At 45.7% G+C, this 18,926-nt stretch overlaps 1 protein-coding gene across 5 annotated transcripts in view; it reads left to right on the forward strand.

Annotated features, from left to right (window-relative positions):
• Nucleotides 1–18,926, forward strand: part of UIMC1 (ubiquitin interaction motif containing 1) — an 85,171-nt gene that overhangs the window by 60,525 nt on the left and 5,720 nt on the right. For 2 of the 5 annotated variants that reach the window (XM_053292808.1, XM_053292809.1), the window contains exons 9-12: nt 3,777–3,936; nt 12,637–12,804; nt 13,260–13,338; nt 15,729–15,855. In XM_053292808.1, the coding sequence (XP_053148783.1) occupies nt 3,777–3,936; nt 12,637–12,804; nt 13,260–13,338; nt 15,729–15,855 (534 nt within the window). Of the gene's footprint in view, nt 1–3,776; nt 3,937–12,636; nt 12,805–13,180; nt 13,347–15,728; nt 15,857–18,926 lie in introns of those variants that run through there. The other 3 variants (XM_053292811.1, XM_053292812.1, XM_053292810.1) reach the window with 3 other exon arrangements.

Genomic DNA, 18,926 nt, shown 5'->3' on the forward strand with positions numbered 1-18,926 from the left:
GCCGTGTGTGTGTGTGTGTGCGTGCACGCGCTTACATTTGGTCTCCTGTCCTCCTCCCTCCCCTTGTCAGCAGCTCCTCCCAGTCATTTTTGGCTCCATCATGGCTGCCTGTGAATTGCCAGCTTGGCATCTGCACTCACGGAAAGGGCTGCTTTGCGACTCTCTCCCGATTGTTATCTTGCGTGCAACACCTACCAATGTGCGACATGGCTTGTGATGTGCCAGAGGACATTACTGGGCTGCTCTAAAGAAAGGGAGCCAGTTGCTTGCCCCCAGGGCGCCTATGTCTGAATGAACAAGGGGTTACAAGCATGTTGGCAAAACTGTGACTTTGCAGTGTGATTAAACTTTCACTGGTGGCACCTCTCTGCTTTCCAGGGCTGAGACTAGCATGCTTACACACAAAGAGAGCAGACATCGTGGGAGAGGTTTTGGAACTGCTCTGCATGTTGCTATTGGCTTAATTTTATCATGTGTGCTGTGCGTGTGTGGGGCTTCTGATGGTTAACTTGTACCAATTGTTCAGAGAATCCACCATCCTTGGATTGATCCAGGGAAAGGCCTTTCTTGCTTGCCTCCTCACCAAATGAGTGCCATTGTCTTTGAATTGCCTCCTCCTGTCTCCATACCAAGTGCTACAAACATCATGCAGTTGTCACAAGCATCACATCTGACTTGGGCTGTTGCTTCTAGTAAAAAGATCTATTTCGGTAGCAGTTTGGGGTGGGGGCGGGGGCAGTGTATATCAAAGATATTCCCAAGTGCCGTACTGGCAGGATACATAAATACAGGTGATTTGGAGAGCTCTTGACAAGAGGGTTCTGTTGTAAAGGGCTAATTCTTGGAGTCTTCAGCTTGTATTGAGTGTCTGCATGAAGATTGCTGTTACATGTAAGAGCAGCTTCACATTATCACTTAATAAACTTCAGTCCTGCTCTGGTATTTTTCATAGCTTAGGTTTCTCAGGCAGTGTACCATTGCTTTGGTAGGAATTGTGGTTGAATGGGATAACTCCACCACCAAGCAGCTGTGTTCTTACAACCTATGCTATGTTTGCATGATGATGCTAAAATGGTAGAGACCTCTAGAGTGGGCAGAAGTATGGAATATCAGAGCATCTCTCAAATGATGGTGGATCCCAGGGAGATGTAATAGCCCCTAGTCTGCCACAAATAGTTACTGGGTGGAGCATGTGTCTTAAAACAACTGTCCAGGCAGCAGGTGGTCAGAATGAGAGATCCTTTGAACTGGGGATCAGAGGAATGAGAGAGCCACTGAATAAGGAGATCCTTGAAACTGGACAGGAGCCCGCCAGTGCTAACCTGGCTAAGCAGAGAAGTTAAAATGCTGCGGCAGGATTTGGCCCTCGGCCCTGTAGACAAAGAACCACAGTCCTTGTTTCTTATGTTTTGGTGGCTAATGGGAGGTGAGTCTTGCAGCAGCCAGCATGATTTCCTGTTGGGCGAGGGGCGGGCTGTCCCCTCAAATGGTGTTTCCACTGGCCGGTAGGCAGGAGTGCTGCTGGGGTGGAGGCGGCCTCAGTCACTCAGGGCACCGCTTCTTGCAAACGGTGTGGGACGGTGGGTGGGCAGTCATGTGGCGGTGAAAGCCTCTCTCATCCGTTCTCCCAGGGCTTGTCAGAAGCCATTCAGAGGGGAGGGAGCTGACAAGTGTTGCTACACAATGCCGCATTTACATTTACAATGAGTTATTTATTGTGGGAGTGTAAGCAGTTGATTTGGACACCTGGTATTTGCAAAAGATGTGATCTGCAAGGCTGCGTAAAGTGGAAATGGGAAGGAGCAGAGAGCTCTTCACATCTGTGTATGTGTCATCTTATTAGGGTAACGCCGATTTGATCAGAATTTTTTGCGGTTTGGCATGTCTTGTTCTGCATTTGGCATGTCTTCATGACACACCACTGCATAATGGCATTTAACGAGATGTAGCAACACCAAGAAGTGAAATACCTGGGAAGATGTGATGTGGTAATCTCTGCACTGCAGCTGGATAACTGCAGAACTCCCAGCCCAACTCTTCCGCTTTGGAGTCAGATCTCTTTAGGAAAGTATTTTGTGTAGGGTTTGACTGCAGAACTGTTGATGGTCCCTGCCGTTCAGCACTGATCACCTGTCAGCAGGGAATCTGGCACATTTGAGATTAGTCCTTAAAAACACACACCAATCATGCGCACACACCCACACACCCACAAGCAGTCCTCAATCAGTCAATGAAATTCCTCACATAGACTTGGGCTTTTGCTTGACAATGTAGATTCTGTAATGAAGCTGCTAAGCAACAGGCCTACATAATGGAGGCCACTCATAAAACAAAACATGCAGCATGCCTAAGCAGTCAGTCAAGCTACCTCTAGTGATGGTTTCCTGGGAACTGCACATCTCTAAAGACATAGGTGACTCTGTGTGTGTGTGTGTGTGTGTGTGTGTGTGTGTGTGTGTGTGTGTGTGTGTGTGTAAGAGAGAGACTGTCCGCTAGCCTTACCCAAATAAAAACTCCCTATCGTGGATTATTTCCCACAGGTTCCATATAGCTAGTTTACTATTTAAAGAGACATTTTAATGGTTCTGGCAAATCTTCTTTGCTTTGAATATTTAGGAGCCTTTTAGGCAGACTGACGTTAGGTTGCCATCTTCCAGTGTTAAGAATACAGTGGCAGTAGTCGGTCTTCTGCCTCTTGCAAACGTGAATGTTTAAAGGCAGCGGCTCTGCCTTTGAGAGGCAGACATGCACTGTGACTCCAAGACTCTGTTGGAGATAAAAAATAGGTGAGTTTAATGACATGCAGATAATAGTGCTTAGCTTTATCCCACAAAAAGCCAAGGAAGAATTCTGATGTGTTTTCTTTCATCCTCTATCCCTGCCAGGGAACTCAGGAGCTGAGCTTGTTGAACCAACCTGTGTCTCACATTCAAAACGAAGCCTGGTGGCGGCTTTTGAATGACACTTGGGAGAATATAAGTTAGCCAGGATTTGTATTGGGGGTTAATCCAAAGCCACTGCGGCAACTCTCCCACATTTTTGCCATTGGAGAGCCAGTGGAGTGCAGGGGTAGAACGTTGGACCTGGTCTGGGAAGATTCAGGTGCAAATCTCCTGCTCTGTTGTGATTTCAAGCAGCTATCACCAAAGTTGCTGTGTTTCCAGGAACAGTATCCCTTCCTTTCTTGGGAGGAAACTAGCTCCGAGGTTCACTTCCGCCCCACACAAATGCATTGTACAATGGTGCAGACCATATTCTGTGGCTAGATGAAGCTTTCCCATTGCCTTAAGCTAGCCATGGGGATGAGGGCAGCTTCCTCTTACCCTGTAAGAACACACACTCTGCAGGCAGTGCTGTCAGCTAGGGACTAAGCTCTGGATTGGGCGCATGGCTCTTCTGTCAGTTTCATTTGTTTTTGCTTGCTGACGCTCTCACTTTCTCGATTAAGGATGTTTTACACTTTCCCCAGAGAGGCACAGTGGCAGCACAGGTGATCCTTTGCCTTAAATAGAGCGCATGGCTCTCTAGGGGAGCCTCACGGCGATTTGGGAGGACACACTGCCTTTGAAGTAAGCATTTGATAGCAGAGCTGTAATGTTTGCTCATCAGTGCAGAATTCCTAAATCTGACCTGTTTCATGGGAATAAAAACTGGTGCTGGAAGTGCAGAGGCTGGGGAGGGCCAGAAACGGCAGGAGATCAAGGGAGCAAGGTTAAGCACAAAGAAGTAAAACTGTGAGAAGACCAACTTGGCTGATCTCTTCCTTTCTTCCTCAGGCTGATGAAGATACTAGGGAGAATGTATCTGCACGCAGCCCTCCAGCTGATGACCCCATGTCGTGCCCACTGTGCGATCGCAGATTCCCTGTTTCGGAAATTGAGTTGCATGCCATGTATTGTAATGGCACAGGAGAAGATGCATTTGAAGATATGCCAGGTCTGCTAAATGCCGGTTCTTACATGCCACCTATTCCTGCTGGCCATATCCATATCCTGTTGCTCCTAAATACCGTCCCTATTTGTTTTTCAGCTGCAGCACTAGTTAGAATGGACATAAGAACAGCCCTTCTGGACCAGACATAAGGCCCATCTAGTCCAGCATCCTGTTTCACACAGTGGCCCACCAGATGCCTCTGGGAAGCTCACAGGCAAGGGGTGAGGGCATGCCTTCTCTCCTGCTGTTGCTCCCCTGCAACTGGTATTGAGAGGCATCTGGCCTCTGAGGCTGGAGGTGGCTTATACCCAACAACTAGTAGCCATTGAGAGACCTATCCTCCATGAAATTGTCTAAGCCCCTTTTAAAGCCATCCAAGCTAGTGGCATCACCACATCCCGTGGCAGAGAATTCCATAGATTGGTTATGCACTGTGTGAAAAAGTACTTCCTTTGGTTGATCCTAAATCTCCTGGCAATCAGTTTCATAGGATGACCCCCTGATTCTAGTGTTGTGTGAGAGAGGGAGAAGAATTTCTCTCTATCCACTTTCCCTACTCCATTCATAATTTTATGCACCTCGATAATATCTCCTATTAGTCACCTCTTTTCCAAGGTAAAGAGCCCCAGATGCTGTAGCCTAGCCTTATAAGGAAGGTGCTCCTGGTCATCTTGGTTGCCCTCTTCTACACCTAGTCCAGTTCTACTATGTCCTCCTTAAGATACGGTGACCAGAACTGTATGCAGTTCTCCAAATGTGGCCGCACCATAGATTTGTATAAGGGTATTATAATATTAGTACTTTTATTTTCAATCCCCTTCCTAATGATCCCTAGCATGGAATTTGCCTCTTTCACAGCTCCCGCATACTGAGTTGATACTTTCAACGAGCTGTCCACTCTGACTCCAAGATCTTTCTCCTGGTCTGTCGCTGACCCTATACTCCACCACACCACATATATGTATACCCCATCAATGTATATGTAAAGTTGGTGTTTTTTGCCCCAGTATGCATCACTTTACACTTGCTTATATTGAACCGCCTTTGCCATTTTGTCACCCACTCTCCCAGTTTGGAGATATCCTTTTGGAGCTCCTCACAATCTGTTGTGGATTTCAGTACCCTAAATAGTTTAGTGAATTATTGGGACCAGCCTTTTCTTTTTCTTTTTTTCCCTTCTCCCCCGCACCCTCTCATATATTGTTTGTTTCAGAGCCAGTCTTGGGCAAAACTGTAGAGTTTAAAATAAATCCAAGCTTTCCTCTAGTTTGATCTTTTGCTGTTGGACAGTTCTTAGACCAAGCAGGCAGCCTAGAAACAGGCTGGCTGAAGGCCATTGTCTGGTGGCACAATGGGAGGACGGGGGGATGTTGTCCACACTAAGGGAACTAGGAGTCTTGATGATTGCCAGTGGTGCCAGGTTGCCCCCCCACCCACCCCATGTCACCTGGCTTCCCAGATGAGAGAGATTATGGGCTGTGATATGTTCCTCTGGGCTAGAATTGCCTGCAGTTCCTCCCCTGACCAAGAGTCTGTGGTGCAGGGAGGCAGTGCCTGATCCACAGGGCTTCTGGTTTGAAACCCACAACACCTGACAAATGTGTGCACACGTACCCTGTCCTGGACTTCCTGGGCCTAGCATTTTAGCCTACCTACCAGACCTTGTGATTTGTTTTATTTATTGGTTTATTTCTCAAATTTGTAGACTGCTCCAAACTTCCATATCTGGGCAGTTTACAACATGATGCAGCCTCTATCACATCCCTTCCTGCCCATTCCTATTAGATGGACCAGTTCTTGAGTCCTGGCCCAAGAGTCTTAACTGGCTGCTATTTCTCTTCCAGAGCTCACATCTGGATCCCGATCTGCTAAATTTGTGGCCCATCACTTCCTGTTGTCACCAAGAAACCTTACCCTCAGTCCTGGGCCAAAGTCCCTTTGTTTCTTCTGCTCCTTCAAAGTGCTTTTCTAGGCAGCCACATAGGTATGCTCCAGTAGCCCAGCAGACCCTGCTTGGTATGAAGAGGATCCTAAATAATTAGATGCCTTCGCTTTTTCCATGCTTAGGAATAGCCCTTTGGAAGAGAAGATTCCATACATACAGCCTTTCTGTGGCTCTTGTAATCTTCCACCCTGCACAATGCCGGAAAGGGCTTTCATATACCCCAGTAAATAAAGCTTTGAGCAAAATGATCATGTACAGAGAAAGACTGTTCACTGTTAATGATCTGTCTTGGATGGTTTAACATTTTTGTGTTTTGATTAGCAAGGATATCAGTCTAGTTCTTCCACAAGCACCATGATTTTAAAGGTAGCTATTAGCCCCTATATGAAATCAAGTGAAAAAACGGCTAATGTAGTACTTGGCCTTTCTTTTGTTAAGGCAGGGGTAGGAAACCTGATCTACTGAGGGCCACATTAGAAATACATCATAAGCCAGAGGGCCATTGCCAATTTGCATTTTTAATAGCTTGTGAGTAACATAATTGGCATAGCCTTTTTGGTTAACCTTGTCAAGTCAAGCTACAATACATTATTAGCAGGCATTGTTCCTTTTCTGAAATTGTTGCCCTCCAATGTAAAATGCCTGAGTTGGCCTTGAAAAAAGTCTTAGTATAGAACTAGAAATCATGGAAGTTGAAGGCAATGAATTTGAGCTGCTGCTTGTTTCTTTTGCTTTTAACCATTTCATTCTTTTTGTCATGGCTTTCTCAAGTCTCTCTCTGCAACCAGAAAGACTAAGGACTTTGTAATGAAAGCAAGGGTTGTGAGAGGAGTCTGTGGGATGCATAGAAGAATCTTTGGATTACATGTGCCATGTTCTGTGTTGTCTTCCTACTACTGTGCGTGTGTGTGTGTGTGTGTACACACGCACTGAGCAGATGCTGCACAGATCCTTTAACTTCTTTTAATCTTTGTTTTTATTGTGTAAATGAAAGTCTGCCTATACACAGCTTGTGCTCACTGCCTGCTGAAAGCAATCCTGTGTTATGTAGCGTAACATCTCTGTGACTTAGCACATCTTGAGATGTGGGCAGAGATCACAGCTGCAACAAGCAGAAAGCCTTTACTTTCAACATGCCTGGGAAAAATTGTGCAGTACCTAGGCCAGTCTTGGGTGGAGCCATGAATGATGTCTCCAAAAACTATGCACTGTTCTAGTAATGAGAGCAAATCACATGCAGCAATTTAATTGTTGAGTCATGGCACACTCGACACTATAATGGGAGAAGTGAGGCAAATACAAAATTTAGGAACATTGAGGTTTTGTATCAGATTTTTAGCACATATCTATATATTGTCATAAAGTTAAATTTAAAAGTAAAAATTTAGAAATGATCCCAAAATATAAAATAAGAAGCCCACCCATTTCTCACTTCTTTTCATAACTTCCTGAGCCCTTCTCTTTCCTTTTCCATCTCTTCACCCAATTTCATTTTCCCCCTTTCCCTGAATGACTAAAGTTAGCCCTAAAGCCAGCCTTTCCCCACCCTCCCTAAATCCAGCCAAGAAATTCCCTCACATAATGTCCATATCCTGGTGCTTAGTGTTTGGCAAATCTGAATCTTGATGGCGCAGTCTGAGGTTTGAGGATGTATTTGGTTGGGCTTCCCCCACGTCTCATCCAGTCATCCAAGCCTGACCATGCTCATACCTGCTAAGTTAATTAAGGCACCTTCATAGCTCTCCATTGGATTGGTATCCTGAAAAGATGGTACAACTTTTCTTGAACCTTGCGGAGCTAAGCCTGACTGATGTTACTTTGAACCGTCTAATGTTTTGCTTCCCCAGCACTTGACTTGTTCCTTCAGAATTGTATGTTTATAGTTTACTGCCCTGTGATCCAGGCAGTTGCACAGTGTGGAAGAAATTCAAAGCTCTGCACACCATCCTCCCTCTTGATCTGCTCAGAGCAGGCTGCTGTAGTTCTTCCGTACTGTTGGCTTAGGGGTCAATGATCCACTTTTAGGACTTCTTAATTGGATTTACTCTAGAGGTCTCTGCTACTATAAACTCTACAATCTTCCAGTGTTTTCTGTTACAAAGCAACCTTTGTGACTTGCCTGTATTCTGTTCTCTTACTGCCTACCGTAAATTTGCTGCTTCCTGTTTCCACTTATAGCCTTAAAAAGCCATTTTAACTGGCTCATAATTTGGGTCATATGTCCCACTTGTGTGCATGTGTACGCTCATGTGTGCACACACATGATGCTGCAGTGGCTGAATGCTCCAATGCTGGAAGTATTTATTTATTTTTTAACACATTTATATGCCACCCACTACAAAAGTCCCATAGCAGTTCACAGTCCAGTAAAGCAACCAAAAATGTAAGAACAAACATCTCAAGCATATATACAATTCAGTTTAAAACAATACATCAATAAAAATTTCAACGAAAAGACTGGCTTTCAGAAGTACTTGCTCCCAATTCAGTAATGAAGCTTAAGTATATGTCTGTTTGAAATATTTGCATATTCTTCCCCAGTTTGCCCTGCCTGCCTACCCACCTCTGTGGTCTCCCTTGTGTCACTATCTGAATTGTGATCCCATGAGGGCAGGGACCAATCCTGTCCTTCTTTGTCAAGTGCCACATACATGGATGGCTATTCTATTCTATTCTATTCTATTCTATTCTATTCTATTCTATTCTATTCTATTCTATTCTACATAAATAACTTGTTTAAAAATTTCACCATGGCAGTCTGTCTGGAATGTACCCTTCAGGAAACATGCTCAGCACCTACTTGTGCATCATTGCACCTTATCAGGGCTGATGGCCTGGCTGCAAGCTGGGAAGCAGGCAACTGAGCAGGTGTGCAGGACCGGCAGTCTGAGAGCAGTCTGTGCCCAAGCAAAGCGTTGCTCAGATTGAGAAGCCAGGCCAGAGCCTGCAGCTTACCAGGATAAGATGGAATTCCAGCAGTAACATCCTGACTCTTGCTGAGCTGGTAGTTGCAGTGCCACCCACTGGCCACCTGTAGTGGTGGTGCTGAAGCACAGCAGATAGTAAGGCACTTGTGGTCCCACTACTACACAACTGCATAACTTCAGCCCTCTTCCACTCTTGGACCTCAGTTCCCACCATCCCTCACTGTTGGCCACTGTAGCTAGGGATGCTGAGAATTGTAGTCCAGCAACAGCTGGAGGGCCAAAGTTGTGCAGCCCTGCACTACTAGAATCCCCTGTGAGATTCCTGGTGCCTTACACAACTGTTGGTATGGAAAGCTTTGGGAAGAAGACTTGGATGTTCTTTCTTTCATTTCCCTTTCATTCTGCTCTCTAGATATTTATAGGAATGAGAGTATTGCAAAAGGCTGGCTGTTATCTTCCCAAGTTCTTTTGTCTCGACATGCCTCAAACTTCATTTCTCCAGCACAGTGACCACATTGCTGAAGACATCCCATTTCAGAATAGGTCACGGTGGGGCGCCATTCTTTTCCATCCTGCAGCCTCCTGTCAGGTGCAAAGTGACACAGCCTTCGGTTTTCTGAGCGACAGCCATGCTGGTGCTGATGCTGTTTTAAAAAAAGCTTCAACACCAAGAGAAGCGGCACTGATGCAGCATTTATTTTTTTTAAAACCCAACAGAACTAGCTCAGGGAAAAGCTTTATCACGTCTTAGAAGGGCCAACAAGGAATTCTTTCCATTAATAGGTTCCTGCATACAAAAAACGTATGACAGGGAAATGAGAATAGATGCTTAGCACAGAAAAAAGCAGCCCTCTGTAGAGGCAGAGGGAAGTCTGTTGCAAAAGGCAGCCAGCATAACTTGACACTTGATATCATCTGTCCCGTTAAGGGGTGCTTCTCCCAGTATTTGTAAATACTTGGATGTGAGCCATATCTATTTTTGATTATATGTGAAAATATAATTCCTAGTGCCCAAAGAACCCATCTCTGAAAGAAGATATCTGCCTAGCAAGACTCAGAAGGTGCAGCAGAGTTAACTGCCTTCTCCTCTGTGGGTGGACCTCTGGGTTGGGGATTTCCAGAACCCCTGCTGTGATGCTTTATCATAGTTGAAATACAGGAAAGAATCTCAGAGAAAGCAGGGATGGAAGTTACGCCAGGTTTCTTGGGTTGTGTGGCCTGGACCACTTATGCCAGTCCTACACATGCATTTCTCCTCACAAGGAAGACAAGCAGGTTACTGGCGCAGTATAGACTGCAGGAGTCGTATGTGCATTTGATGTGCGCCTGACTCAAAATGGCCCATGCAGACAAACTCTGAGACAAATTTATTGAGTTCTCGGTTTGCAATTTTGGGTGTCTTTCAAACATGACAGGGATTTCCAAGAGACCATCTATCTCTTGAAGGAGTGAGAAGCTGTGCTTTCCATGAGCTAGGCAAAGGGAGGGTGACATGATTTGCCCCAGGCCATATTGCACGATCGAGTTTCTTTTCTCCTAACTCAGGAAATAGTTTGGAAATGCTTGCTGTCAGATTTTGTAACAACTGAAAGAACTCTTTCTGTAAGTATAATATAAATGAAGGCTGAGTTTTTGAAGAATATATTCTGCTATGCAAAATAGCCATAGGAGAGTCCTATAGTGGTCCCTCCTGGGATATCCTAGCTGTGATGTACTGCCTCAAGTTCCCAGGCCATCTCAGCATGGAGGGAAAAGATTGGCCAGTGTGGAATGCACCAACAAGGGTTGAGAGATGGAATTTAGAGGACCAGGAGGAGGCAGGTTGCTTTTGGATTAACAGGAAGAAAATCTGAAGCTGATAAAGTTTTAATTCAGCTACACTGAACATTGTGAACGGAGCCAACTTAGCCCAGCATGTTATGAGGGGAGATGCTGTGCTCCTATTATATAGATGGTTGAGAGGCGTGCTGTCTTCCTCTGAAGGGGGGTGGTGTGGTTTTGTAGCAGTTTCTCTTAAGGAGATTCCCTGAAGCTCCCCCCTCCCCCCAACTTGGTTTCTCTTTGGGAATCTAGGTTTGCTGAGCTCTGCCGACACAGTCTTGCAATGGCGGTGGAGTTCAGCCTTTAGCTTTGGAAGAGGAGCAGGCCAACTTCCATGAGAAGCTGAGCCTATTGGTGGTACCATCCTTGTTCTTTCTCTCGGTGGCAAGGCTGGCAGTCTTTCCTGGCATTTCTATAGCACCAGCCCCAAAGGTTTCTAGCAGGCTTGCTGTGCCCAGATGTGTTCTCTTCTCCTGGAAAAAATAGCACTGATTAACACCTGAGCTGTGTACAAGGCACTCGGAGAGAGACTGTTACAGGAATATTAACAACTGTGCACCGGCTTAGAGAACTGCTCTGCTTTTGCTGCAAACAGGCTTATTAAAAAGTCTTTGAGAGTGTCAAGTGACTCAGGGATTAACAGCAGGGCAGGGAGCCTCTTGCACCCAGGTTGCTGATTCAGAACTGGGCCAAGCTTGATGAAATGAGAGCAGTCCTCTTCTGATGAGTGGTCAAGTCTTTATGAATATTTGAGGGTGGTTTCCCCCCAGCCTTGGCTCTCTTCCCCTAATGGGCATCCCAGTGTCTTCTGCAAGCATAAACTTCAGAGCATGCAGACTACTCACTCGCTGACCATTGTGGCATGCAAGTAGGGAAAATGCATCCATAAAAACCAGCAGATGGACCAGTCCATTACAGCAACACCAAGAGAATAGGGACAAAGGAACAGTGGTGCCAAAATGTATGCTTCAAGACCCAGACTGCGCTGGCAGTGATAAGGCATCTTTCTATTCTCAACTCTGTGGGCACCCACTTTACAGCAGATGTTGAGCAAACAATAACGGTTTTATAGCGCCTATAACACTGATTCAGACCTTTCTCCTAATGAGAGTATTGAGCACAGGAAGATCTGATACCAGGCTGTAAAAGTGTTCTAATGCACTGTCCCCTCCTAGATTGCCCAAGAGTGCTTAAAGCAACATCTGTTTCTGCATTAGAAACTCCAGCACCCTGGTGGAAATGGCTGAAGATATCTGATACGTTCCCCAAGTAGCTTAGCTAGTGGCCTGTCAGCAGGAATATGCTGAAAGGAATTCAACTGTATGAAATAAACACTTAAGCATTCTCCTTACAGATATCTGGTGAGAAAAGCTGGAGTGTATGGCTGGGCTTCCTGACAGACACACATCACTGCGTTCATTGTCCTCATCGCAGCCCATTCTAATTAGAAAGGGGGGGAAACGAGGAGAACCATTGCCAGGGTGTGCTGTGTCAAATCTGACTTCTTTAGCAGCTCTTTGCTTTGTTGTGCTTGTTTTTGCTCTTCCAGTGTGTGTCTAGTCCTCATGGCTGCAAAGAGAAGGTTCCAGTGATGTTGTTAGATATGCTGAAGGTGTGGAACCTTGTGCAGAGCATCTAGTGGCTAAGGGATAGGCTTTTTCTGTTAAAAGGCACAATATGTCTATGGTCTGAAAAGAAACCATCTGTTCTGTATCTCTCCCCCCCCACCTCCGCAACATCCCTTTCCATGGCTCTTTGTCCCTCTTCCCTGCCTCCTCTCTGCTATGGAGATCCTTGCCAAAAGATTCAAAAATCTGCCAAAGCCCAGGATTTCAGTCGGCATAAATTACACACCTAAAGTAAATGCATACAGATGTGCCTGGCTTATTCGGAATAGAGAAACTAGATGTTTTTGAGTTTTGTGCTAAATGAGCAAAATCCTGCCCACAGGGCAAGCTTTCCCCTTTGCCCCCAGACTTGGGTTGTTTTTTTGTTTTTGTTTTTTTTAAGCCATCCTCCTTGGGACTATCCATGCAAGCCCTGGCTTTGCTGAGAGTCTCGCACCTTCTAGAATTGTAAGCCTGGTTCTGGAGAAGACAGGGCTCTTGAAATCTACTTCCAGCATTCTTATGTGGGTGAAGTTTTCCATATCTGCTCTGGGCTGTGAAGGGGAGTCAAGTAAGCAAACTATAACTTTTCGTAGGTGCCAAAGCAGATATTTAGCCTAATTTGTTACACTGTTGATAGAATTCACATGAATGTTGAAATTCAGCTTTAGATTATCCCCCGGCAATGTTTTCATGTATGTCCAGGCAAAACACTGGTGTTGTTAGGTTTTGATGTGGCCTTGTGTCAGAAGGACAGGGAAGTTAATAAATGCCCTTTTGAGGGGGAAGCTTTACAACTGCAGCTTCCACAGCTGGAAAGTCTATGCCCTTATAAACTCATCCTCTTTTCACCTTTTCTGCTGTGATATCTCCAAATGAACTGGTACAGCCTGGGCAGGTGGGCTTTTAAAATTCTTTCCAAAACTCACCTGGTGTTGTTTTGTTAGGATGCTTGAGAAAACCTCCTAAGGTTCTGAAAAGGAGAGGTGACGCTTGGCAAGCAACTGTTCTGCTCTTGTTTTAAAGTGATGACTCGGCGACAAAGAGAAGCCAAGAGTAAAGCTACCGGTGGCAAGGAGATGACAGAATCTGTCGACATTGACAAGTAAGTAGGTACGCTACCATCTTACATTGCCTTTTCTCTTTAGTTTGACAGCAGCCTCTGTTTGGGGTTGCTCGTGGATTTCTCGGTTTCATCATGCTTCCTTGGAGCTTTGTGTGCTTCTCTCTCATTTCACCTTATGCCACTGCCTGCCTACACCATGCTTCACCCAAATTTCTGATAGACCTCCTGTGAAAGCAGACTTCCTACTCTGTTTGCTGCCTTTTGTTCGCCTTTATTTTGACCAGCTTTGTGATTCTGTTTAAGAAGCCGCAGATCTGTCATGGTTTCTCTTTTTAGATGCTATTAGCTACATGAGACAGAAGAATGAAGAATTCTAGTCCTTTGTACTTACTCACCCTGCAGGTTGAGAACCAAGCCAGCCTATGTTCTGTGGGATAAAATATGGCCCCACATTGAGGCCAGTGCCTTAGGTGGGGCAATATTTTATCCTGGAGAACCCAGGCTGGTTTGGTTCTCAATCTGCATAGTCCTGCCCTAGGTTCTTTCACATTAAAGTGTGGTGAGATGAGAGGACTAATACAGACACATACACCCCTGAATATTAAAATGTAAAACTAATCAAATTTGAATTTTCACAGGCCATTGCTGAGATTACTTTGTTATTGAGCATGTCCATTTTATATAATGCCAGTACGTGTATGATACAATGAAAGTACCTATGAAGTTAGCCGTGTGGATGCCATTGGAAGCTGTGTTTGCATAATTTAAGTTGCACCATTATGAAGAGGTGCCTAATAGTCAGCAGGGCACATGAACATCCAGAGCTGGTACTGAATTAACACCGTTGTTGCCACAGTTGGTCTAAGCTGGTGTGTCCTTGTGCTCTCCCTTGCGTTTCCCCTACTGCCTTGGTCTGTTTCATGTTGCACAAAAAGAGATCACACAACAGTTATGCCTATTTTCTGCCGGGTTCCTTGGGGCTGAAGGGTGTTGTCTATCCCTTGTATAGTTGCACAAGTCAGTGCACTCCTGGTGCTTCTGTATGGGGGAAATGAGCAGTTCCTCATTGCTTGGGTTTGTTATAATTTTTTTTAAAAAATTAGAAGCTGACAACCAAAATCCCTTATAGCTGGTTAGGGGAAGAAAACTACGCCTAGAAAAAGCTTGGGCAGCCCTTTGGCCATGGGATAGTTGACATACAGACAGGATATCAAAGCCAGTACAAAACCCTGCAACTAGCGCAAGCCTGAGATGTGACAAGTAACCCTAGCTGCAGAGAAGCTCTAAGCAGCTCCGGTGGCTGTTGAAAAAGTGGGTTCGTTTTGAATGGCAGATCGGTATGCCTGTGTCAGAGGGAGGCTGTGATGGAGAAGGCTGGCAAGTGTTACCTGTAGCGATATCCTTAATGAAATTAGACTTTGTTCAGATGGAGACAGTTTTGTTTAATCTTTCACGCTACCTCCCCTCCCCCTCCCACCCACACAGCATCATAAGAAAAGATCTGACAGTAAAAATCCCTGCCATAGAACTAATTTTGCTGTTACAAACACTGGATGGCAACATCACTAATGGAATTAGGCTAATTATAGAGAGGACAGCTTCTGTTTAGACACATTATCTTGGTAATCAGCAATGACTGGAAAGAAATATGGAAAAGTACTGCAGAATTTAATGTGAAGAGGGCTCATCAGGCCCATTCGAGATGCCGTGGAATAGCAAGGCTTGTTGTCCAGCGCCTCCAGTGCAGGACCCACGGTGGAGCTGCTGTGCGCAATTCCACATTTGCACTCCTGTCCCCTGTAGTCCTTTGTGCAGCCTCCGGGCTGAACTTCTCATACTGCTTGAGCAGGGTCAAATTCTCCTGCGATAGCAGGGGAGCATTTGCATACAGTTGAGCTGGTTGGAGCTGAGGGAGGCTGGCATTTCTGCCAAGTTCTCCAGCATCTTGTACACGCTCAGTGCTCCCATCTCAATACCGTATGCTATAAAATGGAGACGGTGCCCTGGAAGGTGTGATTTACTAGGTAGATGAGTTCATTCAGACCCAAGAAAACATGTTTCTGATTTAACGCACTGGGTTTGTTTTGGGGGGCAAAATGTAACTCCCTTTTGAGAAAGCGTAACACTTCATTTCAGCTGTGTTGACAGGGTGTTTTATGTTGGAAGGGAAATCGGCATTGTTTGAGATAGTTAGAGGAGCTGATTTCATTACCATCCCACTGCTACAGCAGCAGGACACAGAAAGACAGTTGTGGGGGAAACTGCTAATCACTCGATCCTTTTGATTGGCATCAGGCCAGCTTTATTGGTCATCCTGCTGTGCAAATCCTGCGCCATTGACAAGTCTTACCCATGGAATGGCTTGGAGAAGCAAAAGCACTCGAGGCAGAGTGAATCCTAATGCGCTCCTCTTTCTCCTGGCCTGGCAGGTATGAGAAGTGTTACGTCTGCAAGTCTCAGGTGCCGCGGAAGGAATATCGGAGGCATGTTGACAACTGCCTTTGGATTCAGGCTGCTAATGGAACCCCAGGAGGCAGGAGGCTGCGGTGTGCAAAGGTGAGGCTCTACCCTTTCACAAGGCTGCAGAGGTGCAGTTGTCTTTGGCCATGCGTGCGTGGACATTCTCAGCTAGTCTGCTTTGACTGCAGTGCATATTGTTTTCCCAAGGGAAGCTGTAATTGGCTGATACTTCTAAATGCAAAAGTAAGTTTTGCCATGGTGCCCTTATCCGTTTGGAACTGGTCTTCTGTGAGCTGATGCCATGCAGCTCGGAGCTGTGTTTTAACAATGCAACCATTTGGGCTAAGATCTTTTGCATCAGATCAGTAACTTGGGGTTGGTACCAGGCAGTCCTCCCAGAAGAGAGCATTCAAAAGATAGATTGCCGTCCCCCTAACTTCAGAAGGCAAGGACACCCAGAGAAGGGCCTCCAGTGAAGATCTTGATGCACAGGGAAATATGGTACTCTTTCAGGTACCCAGGTTCAAAGCTGTAGAGGCTTTAGAAGTAAGCACCTGTGCTTGAATTGTGCTCAAAAACAGGTTGGCAGCTGGCAGAGCTGTTTAAACCTGCAGAATTTGTTGCCTAGGAGTGGTTCCAGATAACAGCCAGGCTAGCTGGCATTTCTGGGAAGTCTTCAAAAGCAGCCCCATACATAACACTGCTAACTGGGCAAAGAGACACCTTTTTAACTTGGTGGTTTTCTTTATTTAGCAGGGGGAGAGCAACTGAATCTGTCTACCCCCAGTACAGTGCCCCTCCAGTGGCTGTTGCTGGGATCTATTTTATGTTTCTTTTGAGACTGTGAGCCCTTCAGGGACAGGGATCCATCTTGTCTGTCTGTCTGTCTGTCTGTCTGTCTAATTATTTATTTATGTAAACTGCTTTGGAAGCTTTTGTTGAAAAGCAGTATATAAATGTTGTTGTTGTTGTTGTTAAGGTAATCAAGTCTGCAGACTACCAGGCACAGATAACTATGGTCAGGCTATTTCATGTCTAGGAGGGGCTGCTGCAGCAGCCCAAGGTAATGAAAGGTGCTACGTATCACAGAGGCAACTTGGCCTCCAGTGACAGAGTTGGATCAATCAGTATCCCCAAACTGATACTTTAGGGGGAGTGCAGCCCAGTCTAGAACAGGTAGAACAGCACATCCACAGTAAAACGAACCTCCCACGAACAATGTATCTGTGTGGTGAGGATTGAGACTCACTTTATTGGCCCTCTTCCAGTCTGTTACTGATTTCAGACACCAATTAAACACCTCCACTGTTTCACCTGAGTTGGGTCCAAACAATACATGATGTTAATAATTTTGTTTCCCGTGTGTGTATTTGGGTTTTTAAAAACGTAAATAGCCATATGGGGTCCCAAGGAAGAAAACCATTCGGATTGGGGCTTCCACCGTAGCTGGTGTTTTGTGTTGTAAACATGCAGAACCAGTGATTAATGTTGGATCTGGTTTGCCCTGGACAAAGAGAAGCCGAGCTGAATATCAGCATATGGAGAGTACGTCACTCCAGATTTTCAGATTCAGCCTTTTAACGTAGATGCTAAATAGTGTGGGAGCCCTGTGGGACTCCATAACCTAAAACCCAGAAGGCCAAGCAATAGTCTCCCAATACTATTTTCTGTAAACATCCCTCAACCATTATAATGCAATGCCTCTAATCCCTGGCCCAGGGGCAGCCTATCCAGAAGGATACCATGGTCAATGATACTGAAAGCTGCTGAGGGGACCAGGAGAATTAGCAGTTACACACACCCTGTCCTTCTCCTGGCATAGTTAATCCCTGATGGATTATTAAGGCAGTTTCCATACTAAAACCAGATTGAAGTTCAAAGCTGGAGATGGGGATTGCAGCTTGGAGGTGTTCTAGGTCTGGGTGGGTAGGTAATATACATGCTTGGAGAGACAGAAGCCAAACTTTGCTTTCAGGTAAAAAAACCCTAGAAAACAAATGATTTTTATGGAAGGTTGCTTTGCAACAGAGCAAGGCCGTCTGTGTCCCAAATGGTGAGCACACATTCTCACTATGTCTACTACTTACAAAATAGTATGTGTATCTGAGTTAGGAACATAGGAAGCTGCCGTCTCCCAAATCAGACCATTGGCCCATCTAACTCAGTATTGCCTACACAGACTGGCAGCGGCATCTCCAAGATTACAGTTTGAACCTTCTGCATGCATGTTCTTTCCTGAGTGGCCCCATCCCCTAAGGGACTATCTTACAGTGCTCACATGTAGTCTCCCATTCACATGCAAACCAGGGTGGACCATGCTTAGCAAAGGGGGCGATTCATGTTTGCTACCACAAGACCAGCTCTCCTCCTGAGTGTACCTCTACATTGACAACCAAATGGTTGTCTATGTAGGGTTATCTAGCTGCCCCTTCCCCCTTATTAGTCTAGGTCACTGAAATGCCTCCAGCCTGTGGGCATTGAGCTTCCTGGTACCCTGCTTCCGCTGGTGCCGTGGCCTGCCCCCTTATGTGTACTGCCCATCTTGTTTGCAGTTGAGGCCTGCCTGCTGCCTCCTCACTGATTTATTTCTGACAGTGAGGTTGTAATCCACAGGAACCGCGCGAGTGCTAAGGCAATATGATTTCTCAGCAGGAAGATGCAACATGATGTCTCAGTTTTGTCTAATCCCCTAAATCCTTCACAGGCCCCAGCCTCTTGGGGATGTGCATGCAAATGACAAGATTGCCTGTGGATGAGTTTGGCTGGGACACAGTCAAGCGTTATTCAGTTTCCAGCACTGTGGGAGGCCTGTTCATGCTACTAACTTGGCTTCCCAAATCTTTCTTCAGTGTGGACAGAGCCTGTCTTGTACTCGCACAGGTGCTGAGGTGTTACACAACCCTTTGTCATGTCAGCTCCTGTCACGGCTCAAAACTGACATGAGTGAGCATCCACTTGCTCTCTCCTGGACATTGGGACTCTGACCCAGGCACTATGATCTGCCACACGTTTCTCTTGAGGCTTTTAACAGTCTTGCCTCTGTTCCTGAAGAGCTGCAGATGCCTGCCCCAATCCCAGAGTCCCTTGAAGCGAATAAGAATGTTAAAGAAGGATTTCCAAATAACCTGAACCCCTAAAGTGGACAAGTTTGCCTTAGCAGCACACAG

This window comes from Hemicordylus capensis, chromosome 2 (genome assembly GCF_027244095.1).
Source record: "Hemicordylus capensis ecotype Gifberg chromosome 2, rHemCap1.1.pri, whole genome shotgun sequence".
Classification (NCBI taxonomy): Eukaryota; Metazoa; Chordata; class Lepidosauria; order Squamata; family Cordylidae; genus Hemicordylus; species Hemicordylus capensis.